Raw genomic sequence first — 17,358 nt, 5'->3', positions numbered from 1 at the left:
TAGTAAAAAAATTCCAAAAAATATGAAATTTTGTCTCCAAGCACATTTTAATATAGATTAAACATCTAACGGTTTGGATCGGCCGTTTGAACTTCGGAAATTGGAGAACCCAATCGTTTGTTCCTGAGCCCAGGAACAAACGATTTGAGCTTAGCCACTCTCTCTCTCTCTCTATATATATATATATATATATATATTCATATTCATATATTTGAATTTATTTTTACATAATAACATAACCAACAATAATTTTTTGATTTTTTTAATATAAATTTTAATTAAAATACAATCAAATTATCAAAACCGCATGGAAGACTGCATGGCCGCATATTTCAGTCCGCATGGCCGCATATTCAGACCACATGGCCGCATTTTTAATCCGCATGACCGCATATTCGGATCGCATATGCGGCCGCATGGAAAAACCGCATGGGCATTCTGAGCACGGCTGCCGACCGCATACGCATATGCGGCCCATGCGGCCGCATTTTAAAACACCGGTAATACGAATCAATAAATCTGTTTTCAAAATTCTAACTATTGATCTGAACCGTTCAAAATAATTTTTATATGAACATGTATTTCCGGACCAAATTTTATATTTTTAAAAAAAATTAGTATTTTTTTTAAGATAGATAGAAAATCATTGTTTTAGGATGGTCCAGAATTTTTAGATCAAGTGATTTTTTGTCTATCTTAAAAAATTCTAAAAAATATAAAATTCAGTTTACAAATACATATTCATTATGAGAATCATGTTGAACGATTCGGATCGACAATTAGAATTTTAGAAATAGAAATATTAATCTATATTATGGATCAATCTGTGATATGCATAGCAGCATAGTACCATAGACTCACTCTATGTATTATATTCAATCGTATTTTTATCATGCGAATATTTCTTATGAAAAGCTTGAAGCTGATTTGTTCATTCAAATTTGAAATATTTTTTTAAATATAGTGGACGAAATTATGTTTCTCTGATTTCCTTCTTAGATTGTGTTCCACAAAATTTATACAGAGAGGAATGAGAAGAAAGAGGAAGGAAGGATACAGTCGCAGTTCTCCTCGCTACAGTAATTTTTACATCTCAATTTGGGAGGTATAAATTTGAAAATTTTGTATAGGGCGTTACCCTCGCTACAATAACATCTTTCCTCTTTTCTCTCTCTGATTTCGTTCTTTTGAAGTGGATGAACATCATGAGCAGCCTACATTCCTCTCCTCTTCTCCTTCGTTCCTTTTTTTTTCTCTTTAATGAAGGAGTTTCTACCCCTCTCTGCAGCACAGCCTTAGACTTCACTCTCTCGTATCTCTTTAGCTGAAATTCAAATATAAGTGTGGGCTCGATCACAATTCTTCCATTGTACATAAAAGAAGTATTTCATATTTAATTGCATATTGTAAAAAGCAAGTCAACAACTTAAATGGTTAAGATATGTTGGTGGTTTCCCCCGATTTTTTTTAAAATATCAAAAAAAAATTATTTTATTAAAAATAATCAGGTTCTGAGTGGAATTTTAAAAATACTCCGGCCGCAGATTTTTTCTGCGCTCCGGAATTTTTATTCCAGGCCGCGAAAAAAATTTGCGCCTCAAATTTTTTTATTTTTTTTTTAGATTTTTTTATTCCGAGCGCAGATTTTTTTCTGCGGCCCGGATTTTTTTTTTTTTTTAGAGTTTGGAGAAACAAAATATCCATGGTTTGGTTTATTTTTTTATAATATATGTGTATGTATATATAATATATGTATATGTATCTATAAAAAAATACACCATCATGCAGAGCATTCAAAAATACACATAATTGACACAAATTTCAATTTATTTGGATTTTTCTGCAATTAGTTATGAATTTCCAAAATTCTACCGCAAGAAAAAACTTTAAACATCCATAACTTTGGTTAGGAAAATTGGATTTGCGCGTATGAGCACTTTTCGGAAAGGAGAGAACGAGACGGATCCAATTTTGCCCAAGTGGTACACCGAGCATCGTCACATCGGAAGCATCAGAATTTCAAAAAAACATCGTTTAGTGCCTCAAAAACTCAGTTTAAGTTTTTGTTTGACGGTAGACGTACAACAATCGGTATTTTGTTTAGTATAATTCAGGTTTTTGTAGTGTAATTATTAATTGTGAAATTTTTTTAAAAAAATAAACCAAACTATGGATATTTTTTTTCTCCAAACCCTAAAAAAAAAAAAATCTGGGCCGCAGAAAAAATATGCGCTCGGAATAAAAAAATCTAAAAAAAAAAAAATTCGGGGCGCAAATTTGTTCCGCGGCCCGGAGTAAAAATTCCGGAGCGCGGAAAAAATCTGCGGCCAAGGTATTTTTAAAATTCCACTCAGAACCTGGTTATTTTTAATAAAATAAATTTTTTTTTGGTATTTTTAAAAAAATCGGTGGTTTCCCTGACCTGCATTGGTATTTTGTCTTGAATTAGTGACTACTGAATTGGGTCAGTTGGTCAGTTGAGGTTCTCATTGGTTGGTTTCGATGGCAAGATTTGAAATAGCTTGGTATTATGTCAGGTTTTGTGGTTTGGACTTTGGACTTTGGACAGACCTGAACTGATTGCTGACCAATTCACATCCTCCCAGGTACCTGAAATGGGAATCTTTTACAATTAGGGCATGTTCGGCTGCTCTCTATAAAATAATGTTCACGTGAGAAAAATAAAATTTATTCGGACTGAATTTGTTTTTTCTACGTGAACAATAAATTTCAATTCAAAAATTTTATATTTCTATTCTTATTTCCATTTCCACTGTACAGCCGAACAGGCCCTGATCCGGACCTTTTTTTAATTCGGCACAAATCTCAAAGCCCAATAATACTGCTCTGCGTTAGTCCGAATCTTGAACCGGCTGCTCTGCGTTAGTCCGAATCCCGAACCGGCAGAGAGTAATCTCAATCCGTAAAGTAAAGAAAATCTTCTACGGTACCAGGAAGGATATTGATCCAGTGCTGACAGGATCTCAGTAACCGTATCTTAATACTTAAATATGAATCCGCACTAAAACCATTTTACTTTGAAGTAAGATCAAACTTGAATTAACCTCATCTTAATCTTAATGAATGTGTCCTTGAGTTAGGGTACAATCAGAAAAAAAAAAAAAAAAAAAAAAAAAACCAATTTGAATTTAGTTCCAGTCGGACACAACTATTCATGCTATGAACTCTAAACATGTATGTTACACAACTATTAATTTGAGTGAGATTATGGTAACATGTATATTACACAACTATTCATGCTATGAACTCTAAACAGTTAATCGGAACCATTAAACATGATATTCATATAAAAATGTATTTGTGGACGAAAATTTACATTTTTATATATTTTTTGCACTATTTGTTTAGATGGATAGAAAATCATTCGATTTGAAAATTATTGATAATAAAAAAAAAGATACCTAAAAAATAATAAACAAATTATTAGAAATATAAAATTTGATATGTTAATATTTTCATATATAAATTATTTTTTACGGTTTGATCAACTGTTTTTAAAATTAAAAAATAAATATATGAGTTTACAGCGTAAAATGTGTAATGTTATTACCATAGCCTCACGCCCTCACTCCAACTTTATTATTGACTAAGTAATAAGTTGATACCAACCTCAATATCAAATTATCAATAGAATTATTTTTAAATGTACCTTATAACTTTATTATTTTTAAAGGTACCTCAATATCAAATTATTGTTATTATTATTATTATCAATAGAATTATTATTGTTATTACCAGCTCTATTCAATTATTATATTTTAATGAATTAAAATAATCAATATCCCACAATTACTTTATTGTATCATTTTGATGTTTTCGTATTTCCTTTCCATGACATGCGCTAAAATCTCTTGAGTGTGTTTTCCTCTTTCCCATTCTTCCTTACTCTTTCTTGTTTTAAATTTTCTTTTCTGTGTAGCTTTTTTTAACCATCAATAAATTAACATAGAGGTGTTGACCTTCATTTTCATTCAAAAAAATCACTTAAAAAGTCTCGTCTCGCACTATTCAAAATTTCCTTATTCCATTCCTAATCAAACCCAACTAATTATTTAAAAATAAAAGTACAATGTCATGCTCATTACTCATCCCCTCGTACCTCTTTCCGTCTATATAAAATACAAGTTCTTTTCGTAATATTGTAATATAAGGAGGAGCCCTTTATATTGTTTTTTTGGTGACACCGAATTATATCTTACATTTTTAAAATCCAAACAGTCAATCCAAACTGTTTAAAATGATTGATATATTAAAATGTGCTTGCAGATCAAATTTTATATTTTTTTTAATTTTTTTTTTATTATTTATTAAGATGGGTACAAAAATTCAATGATTTGAAAACACGATTTTGTAAAATACTTAATAAATAGTAAAGAAAATTTAAAATTTAATATGCAAACAAATTTTAATATATCCATCATGTTGAATGGTTTGGATCAAGTGTGGGAAAAATGGCACGGCAGAGCCGACTCCGTCACGGAACAGCACGGTTACGGCATGGCTCGTGTTACTGTTCCATGCCGTGACCACCCTTGGCATTTTGGTCACGGCACGCAAAAGATCCGATCACGGTACGGCACGGCACGTAATCATGCGAGTCACGTGTAATTAGGACCGTTAGGTCTTAATCAAATGGTGAATCTTGAAGAAACTTACTTAAATTATAAAAAAATAGTTAAACGTGACCACCACTTAACATTTTGGTCACAGCACAGCACAAGACCAAAGCTACAGCACGGCACGTTTTTTTCACTTTATTTGAATCGACTGTTTGGACTTTAAAAATTTAAGATGTAATCGAGGGCTATAAAAACCGGTATAAGTAAATCCCTCCTCTCTTATAATATATATATTATAAAAATTGATCGGTGACAAACAAAGACAACTTACACATCCCAATTTATAACTATTTTGTTCTTTTAGATACATGATTTAAAAATACCTACTTACCTAATTAAGTTGTTTTAGTACTCGCTGGATCAAGACTTAGCAACGCTGGACATAGCGACAAATTATATTTATAATTAAGTGGTTGATTGCTTGTAGCAAGATATAATATTAAAAAGGATATTATAATTGCATTTCTCGGTCAGAGGTGAAGACCGAATGCTATCGACTTCCTTTTATATCGGACATGTCCTTTTCATCCATACTCAAATAGGTCACGCTTTGAATTTCTTCGGCCATTTTTATTAATATAAAAAAAAAAAGGTTAATTTTAAAAATAATTCCGCATTGAATTTTTTTTCATAAATGCCCCGACCGTTGGGTCCACGGACGACCCAAAAAAGCCACCAAACCGCCCCCGCAGAGGCGGGCCACACCTCTACCAGACCACTCCTGCAAAAAACCTCTAGCAAACTACCCGAACCAGGGGCGGTCCACTTTTTTTTTCTTTTTTTTTTTAGAGAATCTTATTAATTTTATGAAGAAAATGAATATTGCCCTTGAATGCAACTAGATTAGATGGATCAGAGTAAAAATTAAATAAGACTTGCCAGTATTAATTAAAAAAAATCTTAGAAATGGATTATTTAAATTTTCAATGGTAGATCTCTCTCGTTGTAATTATCGGGTTCGGCCAATCTTATTTTCAAATTAAGCTGATCTCATCTTTACAAATAGCACGAGTATAACATGCGATTTGTTTAACGAACATATGCATAATCTTGTGTTATTTGTTAATTTGAACCAAACATAAAACATATCAAGAAAGCTATCATTCTATAATAGAAAAAAGAGCTTGTTGCTTCTTGTAGTCTAACATTTGATTAAATGACTCCCAAAAATATTGTAAGGTACCTTACACTTTAATTTTGATCAAGTAATGAAAAAACCAATTTATTTAAAAAAAATTCTTTAGTACATGATTCACAAATAGTAATGTACTTCCAAAAACTTTTGAGAATAAAGATATTTTTTTTAGAAGAATAAATGATGATACTTTAAATCAGTGTTGTAAAAAGTGACTGTTTAGACTGATTAACCGGCTGATAATTAGTCGTTGGCGGCAATCAAACTATCACGGATTTTCCTGACTAATCGGCCGATTATTTATGATTATGACCGATTATTCCCGATTAATCGCTTGACAGTACCAATCCATCCAACAAGCGCATACCATTACTACAACTTAAACTTCAAATAACAAAAATGAGTTTATATATACATATATAGGGAAAATTTCCAGTGTGCCCATTCAAACTTTCAAAATAACCAATTTCCCCATTGAAACACCATAATAGCCAATTTCCCCATATAAACTTAAATTTCTCTCTTCTATACCCTTCTAGTTATTTAACTTTTTATTTAATTATTTTAATAAATGAATTGACAAATATACCCCTCCATTAACTAAATTGAATAAGAAATAACAGAAGAAGATGGAGCTTGGAGTCCAACCATGGCTAACGGGTCCGAATTTGATTATTGGATCCTATTTTATTTTGAATACCAAAAGAGTTTATCGAAATATATCAAACAATGCAACTTGCAACATAATCTGTCTTATTTATCTGACATTCTTTTGCCCTTCTCGCAATTTAATTCAAAGTTGGACTGCTCTAATTTCTTTCCTTTTGTCTGATCCAATAGTCTACTCAGTTTCTTAGCAGTAAACTCGTCCCTACTTTAAGAAAGGCCCTGGACCTAGAAAAGAAGACCTAGAATCTTTTTTTTATTGGGCAATCTTATTGACAGTAAGAAGAGCCTCTTTGATTGATTGAAATTTGCTTTGGTCATTTTATGGATTAATTCCAACCATGTTTTGATTAACCATCGATGACCGGATTTCAACCATCACAATGTTCGGAACTATCCAAAATCTCTATCTAAGGTGTTTCATTTCGATAAACTCTTTTGGTATTCAAAATAAAATAGGATCCAATAACCAAATTCGGACCCGTTAGCCATGGCTGGAGTCCAAGCTCCGTCTTCTTCTGTTATTTCTTATTCAATTTAGTTAATGGAGGGGTATATTTGTCAATTCATTTATTAAAATAATTAAATAAAAAGTTAAATAACTAGAAGGGTATAGAAGAAAGAAATTTAAGTTTATATGGGGAAATTGGCTATTATGGTGTTTCAATGGGGAAATTGGCTATTTTGAAAGTTTGAATGGGCACACTGAAAATTTTTCCACATATATATATACAGAGATGGGCTATGGTGCATTGCAATGCATGGAGGGGTTTGTGCATTGGACCATAAATCTAAAATTCAAAATCCAAATGGCTGATCCAAACCGTTCATCTTGTTCTCCATATTAATATGTGCTTGGAGACCAAATTTTACATTTTTCTGAATTTTTTTACTATTTATTAAGTATTTTACAAAATTGTTGATCCAACGGTGGCTGCTGATTTTACTGTTTTGTTAAGCCACCGTTGGATCAACAATTTTGTAAAATACTTAATAAATAGTAAAAAAATTCAGAAAAATGTAAAATTTGGTCTCCAAGCACATATTAATATGGAGAACAAGATGAACGGTTTGGATCGGTCATTTGGATTTTGAATTTTAGATTTATGGTCCAATGCACAAACCCCACCATGCATTGCAATGCACCATAGCCCATCTCTATATATACATGTATTATATATACCATTATTACAACTTAAACTTAAACTTCATTATATATACATATATTATAAAAAAATGAGTTGATAAAAAAAACCCAAACGACATTTATAAACAAAATACCGATCATTGTATACCTACCGAAAAATTAAACTGAATTTTTGAGGCACTAAATGACGTTTTTTTGAAATTATAATGCTTCCCATACTCGGGGATGATCCCAGGGTGATATTTGGATCCGTCTCGTCCCCCCCTTTCCGAAAAGTGGTCATATGCGCAAATCCGACTTTCCTAGCCAAAGTTATAGCTGTTTAAAGTTTTTTCAAAAGCCGAACTTTGGAAATTCATAACTAATTGTAGAAAAATCCAAATAAATTAAAATTTGTATCAATTCTGTGTATTTTTGAATGCTCTACATGCTAGTGTAATCATTTTTTCAGTTTGGTTCCTGTATCAGTCCAGACTTGCTGATTTACCAGAAGAGATCAAATTTGATGTTTTTAGTGCTTGGCTGCTGAGTTTGGACTTGATACCATACTAGATGTCAGTCTAGGGTGCATTGTGCATGGACAAAGATCTAATTTGAGATTTTAATATATTTTAGTAGCTCTAAACTACTATTTTAGTACAAAAAATAAACAGAAGAAGATCAACAAGCTGTCAGAGGTTGAAATTTTTTGAATTAATGTCAAGTCCTTAATTAGTATTATATTTAAATTTGTGATATCCAACTGACAAACCAAATCAAAGTTATAAAGAGTTATGATATTACTTCAAAATATTAAGATCTCTATAAAAAAAAAAAAGGACCGCCCCTGGCTTGGGCGGTCTGCTAGAGGTGTGGCCTGCCCCTGGAGGGGGCGGTCTGGTGGCTTTTTTGGGCCACCTGTGGACCCAACGGTCGGGGTATTTATGAAAAAAAACCCAATGTGGGGTTATTTTTAAAATTAACTTTTTTTTGGGTATTAATAAAAATGGCCGGAATTTCTTTAACAGATCTGAAAATAGTACCGAAATAGTGTTACTTTTTATTTAAATAATGATTTTCGTCAGCTTAGATAATTATTTCCTTTATGTCTCTTGTGAAAAAACATATTTATTTTTGTAGAGAAGCAGAACCCGTCATCATCGGTTTGGTTTGCGGTTTTTTAAATGGATTATTGAAATAGTAAAATGTGGAATAGTTAAAGATTGGAAAAATTGATTATTTGTCACTTCAAAATTTTCAAATTGTAAAAATGTCATCTCAAAATTTGAAATTGTAAAAATGTCACTCTAAACTTCATTAATTTGTAATTTTGCCACTCTAAATAATTAATGACTAAAATGCCCTCCCTTATTCTTCTCCTCTTTTGTCATATATTAACATAACTATCAGGTAATTTATTGTAAATTGAAAAATTGAAAGAGTAATCGTTAAAATTTAATGTTTCAAATAAATTATCGTTCAACTTGTAAATTCAGATAAGTAATTTGAATGTAAATAAACTAGCATATGATCAGCTCAGTAAAAACAAATTAACTTGCCGGCTTAGGAATGTGCCTAAACCAGTCTCCAGTTTCAGTTAAACGGAGACAACTGAAATGAAATTTTAAGCTCAGAGCAGTCGTTCAATCATCAGAAGCATATATTCCAGGAATCTCTTTCTCCTGTTATATATATGATAAAATAATGTAAAAATAAATAATAAATGTATAATATTTCTGTTTCTCGCACCTTCACCAGGTCGTATAACGCAACATTAACCTGATAGTTAAACAATTAATTTATGTTAATATATGACAAAAGATTACCAAGAAATTGGAGAGAGCTGTACCCCTATATAAGTTATAGAAACCGTCTATTTGTCTGTTTGTTATTTTCGCCATGGTAGGAGAAAAAGAGGAGGCAGGAGAAGAAGAAGGGAGGACATTTTAGTCATTAATTATTTGGAGCGGCAAAATTACAAATTAATGAAGTTTGGAGTGACATTTTTACAATTTCAAATTTCAAGATGATATTTTTATAATTTGAAAGTTTTGGAGTGGCAAATAACTAATTTTCCCTTAAAGATTTGATTTTTGGTTGAAAGTCTGTAAAAGATTGCATTGATTCAATGATTTACAAGCTAGCTATTATATATATTTTTTTTGCTTAAATTAAAAAAAGTATGAAAATCTATATATTGAGTTACTTGTAAAATCATATAATTTGATATGTTTTGAAATAACAGATATGTGAGATCAGAAAATGCGAATTGTTCTATGCGTGTCAAATTAGTAAGTAGGTGGGCCTTCTGATTTTTTTTCTCTAGTAATGTAGATACAACAATATTTTTTTTAATAAGTATTCGAACGGTGGAATCCATTTGCATCTCGCATGCGATTTACATATCTTAATCTCAGATTATACCAAATTTTTTTTTTTTAATAAGTATTCACTTTTTTTTTTTAGAATACTGAAAGATGAACCTAAAAAAATAAAGAATAAAAATACATTCCTATCAAATATAATCATTTAAAAAAAATAAAAAAAATAAAAAAATCTACAAGTAACAAAATTGTGTATCCTACAATATTATGATATATAAATCACATTAGCTACTTGGATTCGCAATTCTAATTATTAAAATTAAGTTTTGAAGCTAACGCTATTTGGAAATAAATCTGCTGTGATTATGTGAATATAGCAGAAACCTGTGATTCAAAATCTAACCATTCAATTTTTTATGCTCGAATCTAAAAGCAGATACTTTTTTATGCATGAATCTCAAAAAAATTGAACGGCTAGTATTTGAAATCACAACTTCCTGTTATTCCCACATAATCACAGCAGATTTATTTCCCACGATCCCATATTCCCATTATCCTCGGACAGGTATTGCGCGAATTCGCATCCTCTGAGATATCTCATATTTTGCATGACTTTACGAAAAATCTTAAACGTTTCAATACGTTCTGCGCAAATCTCAAAGCTCAAATAATAATGGCCCCTACGTCACCCCCGAATAGACACCGGACACGTCGGTCACGCAAAATATGAGATATCTCATAGGATACGCACTCGTATTGCGCTGGATCTGAAACCGGAACTTCGTATCGCTTTTCAAGAATTCGTATCGTCTGCATTAACTCAAAAAAGAATCTTCCAAGTCAATATATTCGGACCGTTTGATTTGCTTTACGATCCGTATGGACTAGATCCACACTAATATTAAAGAGCTTCTGATTTATAATCTGTGGTCAGATTGATTCCATTCAAAATCAGACGGCCGAGATGCGTTAACTCAAAAATACTCTTTTGAGTTAATGCAGACGATGCGGCTCGCTTGTCAATCGGTGGCGTGTATATCATAGATTCACAATGATGATGAGGTTACAATGACTGACGATCATAACATCATAATGGAAGTTTGTGGAGTGAGGGGGGTGTCCGATGGGCATCGGACCAAATAGGGTTCGATGAGGGGTTTAAACCGTCGGATCTGCTTTAAGATTCGCACTCGCAATTTCGCGTCTGCTTTAAAATCCGTACACACGAATCCTAAAGCAGATCCGACGGTTTAAACCCCTCATCGAACCCTATTTGTGTCCGATGCCCATCGGAAACCCCCCTCTCCCAAGTTTGTGACCTGGTATGTGTCGTATTTGTGTTAACCTTGTACAGTTCTTAGATAGTTAGATGTTCTAAATGGAGACAAACCAGGTGATCATCCTTATCCGAACTGTTATTGGTGCCGTGGGACAGTAAGAAACAACTCATATCTAGACTGGAAAGCGCCACATCATATCCTTCCTCTTCCCCCACTTTTCTCCCGACCAAATTCGCGGCTTTCCAGCCTCTTCCTCGTGGAACCTCCAGAAACTATCGGATGGGGAGGAGCAACCCTCCTCCCATGGCGCTGCCCCCTGCGCTAAATATCCACTTCTTTCGCCTCTCCCCTCCCCTTTCTCTCAAATCGGCTCCAACTCCACAATCGCTGCCACTACGCTCCGACCAATCCCAACTCCAACCTCAACCCCAACCCCAGCCATTCAATTTCGTTTCCAATCTAAAAGCTTCTCTTCAAAACATCCTCTCCTTCAATTCCTTCGCGCCATCAGTTCCTCCGGTCCCACCTGTCAGTGTCACCGATCCATCACCGCCGACCTGTTGCACCGTTCCCCTATTTCGCCCATACGTTGCCAAAGTGCCGTGGCACGGTGGGCCCCGCGCCTTGCTCTCGCGGTTGTTTCCCCGATACGGCCATTACTGTGGGCCCAATTGGTCGAGTGGGAAGGAAGCGGGGTCGATGCTCTGGGACAGGAGGCCGATAGATTGGTTGGATCACTGCTGTTATTGCCATGATATCGGGTATGATACTCATGATCAGGCCAAGCTTCTCAAGGCAGACCTTGCGTTTCTTGAGTGCCTCGAGAGACCCCGCATGGCGACCAAAGGCGGGGCCCACATGTCTATCATATACCGAGCCATGTGCATTGCTGGTTAGTAACTTAGTATTATTTATTTATTTATTTTTCTGTTGCTTGAGTTCTTTTTCCTGTTCTACTGTTACAAGTTTGTGGTAATGTGTCTTTTAAAATGAGAAGGAAATTATGAGATATAAAATGGCATTAAAATTAGAAACCAATTAAAGTTTTAACAGTTTTCAATTTGAAATAACCTAGGAGTCCCATGTTTGAACCTTGAAATGGTGAAACCAAATACCAAAATAACACATGCTTTGCTAAGTATGTTTATTGACATTATCCAGTCCAGGCTGTCAGAGCTTCTGTACCACAGTACCAGTATGTTTATTGACATTATCCAGTCCAGGCTGTCAGATTTATAAAGGACAATTCGTACTGGATTAAATTCCGTACATTATTATCCGAGGTTTTAGATGTGGACCAATTGACTTTAGTATGATGATTCAGGCTGAATAATTGTATAATCGTCACAAAACTGGCAGTGGGTATGACCATTGTATGGATCTTTGGGTACCTCCCAAGAAGTATTGATGCCACTTGGAGATAACCATTCTCCTTTTTATTTTCATTCTCTTGTGCATGTTTAATTTATTTTATGCTTAGTTGGGTTTCTTGGTCAATGGATCACTCTTACCCATGAGCTGAAATATAATTAAGCAAGCAATGGTAAACCTTGTTTACTTAAACAGTCGTGTAGTTCAAAGTATGACTAAATCCAGGGCAATTGATTTGTGAACACATGAAGTTTGGGTTGTCTGAGACTTCATTCTGGACAGGAAAATTGAACACAAGTAGTTGCTTATTTTTGTAGGTTTGAGGAGTTTTCTGATACCATACAGGATGCATTTGGTGCGACTTCAGTCTGGTCCATCGTTGTTTGATTATTTCGGCAATGTTTTTGCAAAGATTCCTTCAATGAGCAAGGTGACCGGAGAAAACCAGAAGGCCGGATTTTGAACTGAGGGAACTTCTACAAATTATAACAGAAATGAGATAAGAAAGCAAGGAAATCAATGACTTTTAAGATTTCTTGATCTAGCACTCGTTTTGCACTCTGTCTGGTTTGAGTTGCTTTGTATTGTTTTCCTTCTTGGTAAATGTAAATATCACATATATCTTTCAACAAAGTTTAGCTTAGGCTTGTTGTATGTATTACTTGAAGAGACACTTTGAGTGTTGTATATGGACTGTTCTGTGAAGTTGGAGCTTCGCTTAGCTTGAAAGAAAAAATGAAGATAGTATACCTGTTCATTGAAAAGACAGTATCTGCCAGCTAGCTATGTAAAGAAGAACGTTTGTGGTAAATTTTGGGGTTCATTGTAAGCTGAATATGCTGATAACATAGTGTAGTTAAAAACTATGCCCAATATAACAATTTTCTATGATATGAGAAGGGGTCACTTGATAATGGCTATTTTTACAATCTTGATCATAATTTTTTTTTTTTTTTTTATAATTCAAATATAATCGAGAAGAACTTCAGAGATGTGTTGTCCAACAAAATAGATAGTCTAACAATGAAATTTTATCAGGATTGTAAAAATAGAAAAAATGTTTTTCCTCTTGTGTGAACATGATTGAGGGGGTCCTCAAAATAAAATACAACAATCTATAGTTCTATACACATCCTCCCTTGACCAAGGAATAACAGTATACTATGATTTAGACAAGCATATAAAAAATAAACAAAGGAATATGTCCACCTTCACGAATAGACTTGCATGCTTTACACTTGTTGTCTGGTTGTTCTGAGCACGGCCTTAGCTGCAGAGTTGTGCACACCTTCCTCACGAACAGATCCGTACCTAAATCTCTAATACATCATTTTGTGGAAATTTTTCCGAGAAGGTGTTTTACTGATATGGAATAGGATACTGGCAATTTGATGATCTGGTGAAAAAAAGATGACATCCTGTTAGGGGTAAAAACGATATGGATAATATCCGATTCGCATTCGAAAACTTAGATGTGGATATCCAAATATCCGTATGAATAAGGATACTGATATAGTTTTACGTTTTAATTATCCATATTTGAGCAGTAGATATATACTATATATTTTAATATATATTGTGAAAAATTTATGTTATTCACTATTATAATTAGATAAATATTATGAACTTTAATATTTTTATATTATTTTAATAAATATCCGATTTTATCCGGATTCATATCTGTATCTGTCCGATATGTCTAATATCCACTCCGTATCCGTATCCGAAAAATGAAAAAAAGATATATGGATATAATTTTATCACTATCTCCTCCGTATCCGCTCCGTTTTCACCTCTACATCGTGTGAATATATGCTTTCTATGCAACCAGAAATGAAAAATGCGCAACAACTATTTCATCAATGCAATTTTGCAAATGCATGCGTTCTTCTCCTCAGTGGGAATAGGTTCTGTTTATCTATTAACAACGTGTTTGGCAGAAGCAACGTTACTTTAATCCAACATGATCATGCATCTTGATATGGCAATTTTAAAAAAAGATAAAGAAAGAAAGATGCAATAGAATATTTGGAAGAGTTCAAAAGAAAATCATCACTTTGAAAAGCGGCAATTCATTGATCGAATATATTCATGTACTTATTTCATTTCTCCTTTTCAGTTTATATATAGACCTTTGTAGAAGCCTCATTCTCTCGAATCTAATTTTATTTTATTTTTTCATTTGTGCTTCTATTTTTTGACTTCTTGTAATTACTTGCAATAATAAAACGAGAAAGGCTTTGTCCTTCTTTTTTTTCTCAAAACTATTAATTCATCTTTTGATAATTGTTAGTGGCAAAAACAACTTGGTTTTCTTTTGAGTTGTGGTTGGTTGGGTTGAGAATAGAGTTAATTTTGGATTAGCTTTGCTATTTTCAAAATATAGTAATCCAAACACAAATTAGAAAATTAGATTAACTAAAAAATAACTCCATTCTACTAACCTATAAATATGGTGGAATAGCAAAAATAGAGCTAGTGAGATTAGTGATATTAATACAAAAAAAATAGTTTTCATTCCTCCCAATTAGAGTAAGTTTAAATATTTAATTAATATTAAATAATATACTCGATTAGTATTAGATAAAATATTAGAATAAATATTAAATGTAATATAATATTAATTTAAATAATAGATTAGTATTAAATAAATATTGAAATTAAATTGATAATTCGATCATTTTTGTTCTTCTAGATAAGAGTATGTTGAAATTTTGATAATGATCAAATTGAATTGCCTCTCAATTATGTGGAATATTAAAATTAGAGGGTTGAGTCAATAATAATGATGTTCACTAGGAGACACAATTTTAAAATAAAATATAGAAGTTAATATTAAATCCTAGGATACATCATGAAATTGAAAAGATAGCAAGAAAAAAATGTTAAGCTAAATAGATTTAAACTCTCCTAAATTCTAATAAACTAGTTCTCCTTAGGTTTAGATTCGAGTTCAATTTCCTCTGGTTCAATTTCTATTTCCTTATTCGGCTTCTTAGCCTTCTCCTTGTTGATCTCCTCGTTTGGCTCTCTCTTCCTTTTGTTGCTCATCTCACGGATGTACTTGCAATCGACACACACAAACGAGCGGTACCTTAGATCGATAGGATTGGTAGGCTTGATGAGAACACAACGAGGATGGAATGCTATGTTGCAGTCATTGCATGTAAACATCCTTCAAGACGTGCCGTCTCTCTTGCATTAGAGGCAAATGAAGTATTCCACAGGGGAATCGGCATCGGACTCAAGGTTAGGGAGATACGAGTCGAATGAGTACTCATTTTGGGAGTCTTGGACCAATTAGAAGACATTATTATAGAAATTAGTGAAAATGAGGAGAAGAGAGATAAGATAAAATTCTGCTATGATTTGGATTTCAAGTGTTGTACCTTAAATAAGGAGTGGAAGAGATGTGATTAAGATTTCACATCTTTGAATGTAAGGCAACTAATATTGAATTTGAAAATGATATTGAATTTGAAATAATATGGAAAGCCAACAATTTGGAAGTACTCCAGGATTTTGGACAGAATATTCAAAAATCGTAATCTGGGAAGTTTTGGAAGAAGAAATAATGAAAAATGGGTAAAAATCCAACAAATTATGTTATGACGCTGGGGACCGTTAGAGTCACTACTCGAGTGCTCCAAATACCTTCAATTGGATTGTTTTATTAGGGTTGCATATTGCCTATTATCTTGCCATATGGAGACACTACTAGAGTGCTCCAAACACCTTTAATTGGAGTGTTGTATTAGGGTTGTAAATATCTAATTATCTTACTATATAGAGTAACTCCTAGAGTGCTCCAAACACCTTCAATACGAGTGTTGTATTAGGGTTGTAAATACCCTATCATATTCTTATATAGATTAACTACTAGAGTGCTCCAAACACCTTCAATTGAAGTGTATTATTGGGATTGTAAATGTCCTACTATCTTGCCATGTTGAGACATTATACTCCAGTGCTCCAAACACCTTAAATTGGAGTGCTGTATTAGGGTTGTAAATGCCCTATTATTTTCCATATAGAGACACTACTAGAGTGCTCCAAGCATCTTCGATTGAAGTGTTGTATTACGGTTGTAAATGCCCTCTTCTCTTGCCATCTGAAGACACAACTATAGTGCTCCAAACACCATAAATTGGTATCTTGTATTAGGATTGTAAATGCCCTATTATCTTGCTATATAGAGTCACTACTATAGTGCTCCAAGCACCTTAAATTGGAGTGTCGTATACGCATTGTAAATGCCTTATTATCTTGCTATATAGAGTGCTCCAAACACCTTCAATTAGAGTGTTCTATTAGGGATGTAAATGCCTTATTATCCTGCCATATAGAGTCCACTACTAGAGTACTCCAACCACCATCAATTGGAGTGTAGTATTAGGGATATAAATGCCCTATTATCCTACCATATAAAGACACTATAAGAGTGCTCCAGACACCTTAAATTGGAGTGTTGTATTAGGGTTGTAAATGCCCTATTATCTTGCCATCTGGCGACACTACTAATGTGCTCCAAATACCATCAATTGAATTATTTTATTAGGGTTGTAAATGCATTATTATCTTGCTATATAGAGGCACTGGTCGAGTGCTCCAAACACCTTCAATTGGAGCGTTGTATTAGGGTAGTAAATGACCTACTATATTGCTATATAAAGTCACTACTAGAGTACTCCAAACACCTTTAATTGGAGTGTTGTATTTGGGTTGTAAATGCCTTGTTTTCTTTCTATATAGAGTCACTCCTAGAGTGCTCCAAATTCCATCAATTGGAATATTGTATTAGTATTGAAAATGCCCT

The 17,358-nt window shown here is 33.4% G+C and overlaps 1 protein-coding gene across 1 annotated transcript; it reads left to right on the top strand.

The window, feature by feature from the left end:
* The first annotated feature begins 11,404 nt into the window (after nt 1–11,404).
* Nucleotides 11,405–13,306, top strand: LOC144565665 (Phospholipase A2 family protein). Its single transcript, XM_078315480.1, has 2 exons — nt 11,405–12,063; nt 12,860–13,306. Exons 1-2 carry the CDS (start codon nt 11,451–11,453, stop codon nt 13,003–13,005), a joined length of 759 nt encoding a protein of 252 aa, XP_078171606.1. The 5' UTR covers nt 11,405–11,450; the 3' UTR covers nt 13,006–13,306.
* The last annotated feature ends 4,052 nt before the right edge of the window (nt 13,307–17,358 follow it).

The sequence above is a fragment of the Carex rostrata genome, chromosome 14 (genome assembly GCF_964058835.1).
Source record: "Carex rostrata chromosome 14, lpCarRost1.2, whole genome shotgun sequence".
NCBI classification, from domain to species: domain Eukaryota; kingdom Viridiplantae; phylum Streptophyta; class Magnoliopsida; order Poales; family Cyperaceae; genus Carex; species Carex rostrata.
This window is presented reverse-complemented; position numbering and strand designations above follow the sequence as displayed.

Bases quoted from the DNA above. Each gene is read 5' to 3' on its own strand.
- LOC144565665 (XM_078315480.1), top strand. From the start codon at position 11,451: ATGGGGAGGAGCAACCCTCCTCCCATGGCGCTGCCCCCTGCGCTAAAT. The intron at 12,064-12,859 runs GTTAGTAACTTA...TTATTTTTGTAG, and splicing joins CCGAGCCATGTGCATTGCTG to GTTTGAGGAGTTTTCTGATA.